The following is a 6,445-nucleotide window of genomic DNA, read 5'->3' as shown; positions in this document are numbered from 1 at the left end:
GGTAAAATGATCCACAGACAGCAGAAAGGCAAAACAATGACGAAAGTGGGTAAAATCAATGACGGCAATTAGTGTTTTTTTTTTTCCAAAACGAGTGCCATCAAACGTTCTTACCCCGGCGGCTATTGTCAACATATATAACCATTTGGGTTTTAAAATTTAGTCAGTAAATTTAGGAAAAGTTCGTTTATTATAATCTGCAATTTTACGTAATTTGTCGGTCTGAACGACAAACAAGTCTTAGCGGTAGAAAAAAATACACAAAGTAGTTATTCAGAAGGACGAAATACTCACACACGAGGTTTTGAATACTACACTTGCACCCAATTAATATTGTCATATGTCAGGAACGGTTATACCAGGTTTTTAACACCATTAAGTCAGAGTTTGTGGTCAATCACATGTTTTTAACATGATCATCGACTCCAGTTTTATGATGGGATCATTGAACGGGTAACAATTTGTATGGCGGTATACGGCATTTTTATTGGTGCACTGTGGCCCTAGAGGAATCAATGTAAACATGTTTAAAATGAAATGACATATTCCGCGAACAATTTACGTGATCATATTATATTTGTTATTTTCTGAGAGGGAAAATTGAGTGTTAACTACTGGAAATTTGACCATGATCTCCTAAAATATATATCTCAAACAACGCCCAAAATCATAATTATGAATTTGCAGAAATAAAGTTGCTCGACTCGGAGTTCAATTGTTCATTTTATCCATACTGGATATGGTATGGACATTTCAAACGCTGATTCAGAATCATGTATGACGGGTGAGACTCATGTTGCTTCGAGGATTGGAGTTGAAAAACACGACAAATACGAACGTGAAAATACGTACAATTTTACTGCTTCTTCCGAACTCCAAATATTGGATTTACTTGTCTGAAATATTGTTGTATAAGGTGCGGATCAAATTGAAATTTTGAAGTTGAAGATTGTGTAATCCAATAATATAATCTCATACTGGAGCGGAGGTGCTAATTTTGTTTCCCATTTCCTACCTGAAAATTGAAGTGTTTTCCGACGTACGAGTTAGAAACAATCGAAAACAGGTGCGTTCAGTGGTAGTTTTGGTTGTGTCTAAATTCAAGGTGGAATGTAAAATGTAATAACACGCGTAATTTCCACACAACATTAACGCGCGGATTTGTACATTTCCTTTCAATGCATTTCTTTAATTGAAATCTCCCTGTAATTTTACAACGATTTAACTTCGTTGCCGACACTAACTCAAGTAGATTTCATGGGATATCGTTAGTGACGACCCGGATATAGTCACCGTTCTAATTTTACATGGATCTGTATCATTTTGAGGTAACTTTCAAAAAAAGGAAACTGGTCATGTGTTGATGATGAAATTCACACACACACACATATACACACACACACACAAACGCACAGCACTGCGTTTTAAAAACCGGCAAAACTACACAAGATTCACTGACCAATTGGTGGATTAATATTGAAGAGTTGGACCCTGGCTATGAGCAAAAGAGAATGAGTACCTACAATATCTATGTTATTTTTGTTTAATTAGAATTCAGTGATGAATATATATTCTTATAGTTGTGTCAAAATTTCACTGCTTCAGCGATACTTGATTAAAGGGTGGGAGAAATGGGTGCTGTAACATAACTTTGCAGGAAAATGTATTTAACTTTTTATTGCTTTAAACTAAATATATCGAGTAGCCGAGCTGCACATGCAAATATAACATGACTGCATATATGATGATTTGTCACGTGCCCCACGCATGATTGGCGTTTGCGTCAGCGAAAATTGCGTATTAAAATGCTTTAATGTATATGACAATGATTATCATATTAACAAGATCAATAAAACTTCACGAATTTGTGGCAGTTTGCTATTTTTTAAAGTGTAGTGTAAAATTTCATCGGACGGGAAATCTACATTTGTAACCAAAAGAAAGAAACATATTAGCCGACTGGGCCAGAAGTGTAAATACTATGTTGACTTTGCAGATGTTTGGTCAATTTGACAAAGAATGACGTTCAGCAGATGGTTTTTAACTTTGTGTGTACATCCCTCTTCACTATCTCGACGACTATGTTAGTAACAGCTTTGAGTATTGCTTAACAACCAACAAGGAAGTCACTGGGGCCATTAAATCGCATACAGTTTGCATGTGTGGCAAATCTGCCGATGTCGGAGCACGAAATTCACGTACTTTGCCCATCAGTTTTATGACAGTCGGGAATTTTCAACACCGGGTATAGATTGTCGTATGTGCGGTGTAATTTTCCTGAGTGAAAACTCCCTTAGGCGAAGTCGATCTTTTCATCAATTAATCAACATGGAGTGTATTTAATTTGTTGGCTGGCTGGTATCCACAGACGGACGACTAGTTACCAACTGAATAGGAGGTGTTTTAAGGGGTTGATGATAGAGAAATACATTCTGGCCACTTGGGTAGACGTTACACATGTATGTTTTTAACTGCGTATGGTATACCGTCCCGCCCTGCAAATTTTGTGAAATAAATGTATGGCAAATATCGGTCAAATTAAGCCATCAATGCTCCGCCAAAGCACGCTCCAATCTACCTAATTAATACATCAAATTTCGTTACCACATTATTCATTTATCCGATTTGTTAATAAGCTCTTGCAACTCGGAGTCGACGCACCAGCCCACTGGGTAATGTGTCTCGTACCGCCGCGTTCTAAGGTGATCCATGGCGAGGCAAAACAGTGGCTGCATTGTAATACACGACTCCAATGAGAATATTGAGTTTTACCGACTCTAGCGGTGTTTATGAATAGGTATTCCGTCATGTAAATGAACGAAAACCCAGACTGACTGAGTCAGTATTGCGAATATAAAAGCAGACCAAACCGTTTAGGCTCGAATGTTTGTCAATTACTTTCAGTGTGTACTCAAACATCGCCACTGTTTACGCCATGCATGGATGTGGGCCGTGAGATTGCAAGAAAACCCATTCATTGAACCTTGCGATAGCAAAAGGGCTGGGGTAAAATAAAAGACGTCGGGGTGAAAAATCAAGCAGTGACTCAAGTTTCAATCGAAACAAAGAAAATGATGATTTATTTTGTCGACGAACACGAAAATTGCTGTGGGAACCATAAATTACAGAAACAAAATAACATAAAACCTGGCGAGATCGCCAACGAGAGCCCTCTTGCAATGGTTCAACGCTTACTGTTGATTTTGCAACGACGAGATAATGAGTCTGAAAGGCCATACTGTGTATTTTCTTAAAGCCAATATAGATAGATTCCTATAAACCAGTCCAACGTTATATGTTTGTACTGGACTAGAACGGTACCTAATAAATTAAAGCCTCTTTCTTGAGGCTGGAAAATACTGTTTTTGATCACTCCGGGCTATTTTAACAAACCAATAAAAAAAATTTCCTTTCGTATTTTTGTCAATAAATTATACCCTGATTTGATTTTTACCTGCGCTATAAAAATACTAAAACAACTATTAATTCACACAACACGTATAAACGTGGCTATTAGACTAAATGCCCCAATCTTCGCGGAATGAAAAAAAAAATGCCACTTTTATACAAGAAATTGGCTTCATTGACACGAGTTTGGGTTGCATTTAAACAACATGGAGGGACTGGCGACTGTTTATAACTAGTCTCCTTGAAGTCCTTCAAATTTGAAGTAAGTAACACCACTGTATCTTTCACTTTTAAACTCAAAAGAAGTGGAACCCCATATAAATTGGAAATCTATATAAAAAATGGGATAAGAGAAAGATGAAGCACGGAAACCCATATTTATACGTTTGATCGCCCCACTTTAAAAACCTGAGAAATTATTTTTCCATACTAAAATAGGAAATATTACGTAAAATATTAAAAATTCACCTGGCTTCTCTAGTCGTTTTATTTTTTTGTGCATGTTTTTTTAACATGTCCAAAATAAACCAATATGGAAATAACAGTTTTTTTCATCCATAAAAAAAGACCATGCACCTGATTTCAATTATCAGTATGTAAGAGTCTTACCCCATACCTCTGCTAAGAGACAAGCTAGTCTTGGGCAAGAACACCTTGGAAGTTACAAGCTGTGTCTATTTGTCCAAGCAATGTCATCAACTGGATTGCCCAAGAAAAACACATGGAACAAAAAAGGCAAACATATATAGTCACCAGAAATTGATACATAGTCTGTAAGTTTAAAAACATGGGTACGTGTGTGCCTAGCAATATCTATCGGAACGAAATTAATGAGAAAAATTAGGTTTAACAAATTGTCTTTAAGCAAATAACAGGCTTAAACTGTTCAAGTGTATATGTTTCTTTATGCGCGGACAGGTAAGATAAATAGACGTTACCGTTTACAACTTGGGAGCTGTGGACGACGATTAACAGAAGTTCTTTTTTTTTACCCTCTCAAGCAATGTTTTTGTTCGGTGATAGCCGCGAGATGTTAGAACTTGTTGCAGTCCGTATACGCCGCAGCATACGATGTCACCGGGTACGGAATAGACGGACTTCCGTAACCCATGCACGAGGGATTCGTCGGCGACTGTGCAATGGTCGCGTTTGACGTGGCGAGTCTTTGTGATTCGAACATTTCTCTGACAGTCGGGAAGTTGCCGCCTGCTTGAGTGGTGTGAATGGGCGTTGAGCCTAGGTCTGTTTGGTGATACCACGCATTTGCTCGATGCAGTATGCTCTGCTGGTGACTTCTGTGGGTTGCATGTGAGCCTATGTTGTGGGCGTGTGGCGGACTGTGCCGCTGGATGACGTGCTCGGCGTGCAGTTCGTCGGGTGTTGGTGCTATGCTCATGTGCTTACCGGTCGTGTCTTCGTACATGGCATTATGTGCGCTACAGTGATAATTGAGTGCCGCGACGGAAGCGTTAATGCTGTTAGATTGCGTACATATCGTTGACGAATTAGAACGATAGCTCTGGGGTTGCGGAGAAATCAATTGAGTTGGTCTAGACGAGATTGCAGATGTACCAGAGTTAATGTTCATTTCCGTATTGCTATAACTAGGTGAGTCACGAAGAGGAGTCATGATATTTTCCACGCTAAAGTTGGCGGAAGATTGCGTTGAGTCCAGTGTGTCATCTACTGTCAACTGTCGATTATTTGTTGCCGATGTCTCGCTTAAAATATTGCCATTTCTTTCACAAGGCTCTATTTTTGGAGTTATAAGAGTTATTGTGGTATCTGTCGAAGCTATTGAGGAAGGTGGCGACGCCGCAGCAGAGGAGACAGGCGTGGAACTGTTGTTGGTTCTTTGCTCACTGGCCGATACGCCATCTTGTTGTTGGCCGTTCTGTTGTTGTTGCTGATCTAATGAAACTCGTCGTGATATTCCATCCTTTTCTTTCGATCCGTCAACTTTCTTGAATCTTTTACGACGTCGCAGGTAACTCCCGTTATCGAACATATTATAGCTTTCGGGGTCCAGCGACCAGTAGCTACCTTTACCGGGCTTTTTATCATCCCGGGGAACTTTTATAAAACAGTCATTTAATGAAAGGTTGTGGCGAATAGAGTTTTGCCAGCCTTGTTTATTCTCGCGATAGAACGGGAAACGATCCATAATAAACTGATAAATACCGTTTAAAGTGACCTTCTTCTCTGGTGCATTTTGTATAGCCATGGCGATCAGGGCGATGTACGAATACGGCGGTTTGACCATGTCCTTCGGTGTATGATGAGGCGCCGAATAAGCAGCATACGGCCTGCCCATAGAAGTAGCATACTGGTCGTGTCCGTACATAGACATCGGCATGCTGGAGTATCCGGCGTGTCTATAGTAGTTCTGGTCGGTGAACATAGGGTGCATAACTCCTAAACCGCCGGGACTGGTACCGTGTGTTGGAGGGTATCGTGGCTGCATGGTTTACACAGCGAAATAAGCTATCGACTACGATCTTATTGATGCCACCAATGTGTAACCGAAAGAGATATGCGCAGAGAGTTCCTGACGTTGTTTCTGATCATGACAAATCATCAACATAAACTATCCCGATTGTTGTTACGAGGCCTCGCCTTATACGGCGCCCTGACTCCGCCCAGTGACAGGCGCAGCCAATCACCGCTGGTGTCAGCTGACCACCCATACTGGAGTGCCACACACCGAGTTCGCCAGTAATAAAGACGTGCATGTCATGAGCGCCTTGACGAGCAAATAAATTAATTGGTGATTTCGTTCATTTCAACACCGGCAGTTAACAATATATAATTGAGAGAGAAAACTTTCTTGCTATTGCAGACAACTTTCCGCTTTATTCCCCCCTCTACGATCAGCAGCGTGGACACTCGACTGTTCGATTGTTGTTGTACATAAATGAATGGAGTGTATTTCTATAAGAGACTTTTGTGTAATCGTCCACTTCACATACCCAGAATAAACATACGGCGTTTGAATATCCACTCGTACATAAAGTACAAACACTGTTTTCATCGGATG

The 6,445-nt window shown here is 40.0% G+C and overlaps 1 protein-coding gene across 1 annotated transcript; it reads right to left on the bottom strand.

Annotated features, from left to right (window-relative positions):
• Positions 1-3,051: 3,051 nt before the first annotated feature.
• Positions 3,052-5,984, bottom strand: foxc-like (forkhead box C-like protein). Its single transcript, NM_001164993.1, is given in 1 exon segment — positions 3,052-5,984. A coding segment is annotated over 1 exon segment (1,431 nt). The 5' UTR covers positions 5,873-5,984; the 3' UTR covers positions 3,052-4,441.
• Positions 5,985-6,445: the final 461 nt, after the last annotated feature.

Source organism: Saccoglossus kowalevskii, chromosome 6 (assembly GCF_978046115.1).
Source record: "Saccoglossus kowalevskii chromosome 6, keSacKowa6.1, whole genome shotgun sequence".
In the NCBI taxonomy this organism is placed as follows: domain Eukaryota; kingdom Metazoa; phylum Hemichordata; class Enteropneusta; family Harrimaniidae; genus Saccoglossus; species Saccoglossus kowalevskii.
This window is presented reverse-complemented; position numbering and strand designations above follow the sequence as displayed.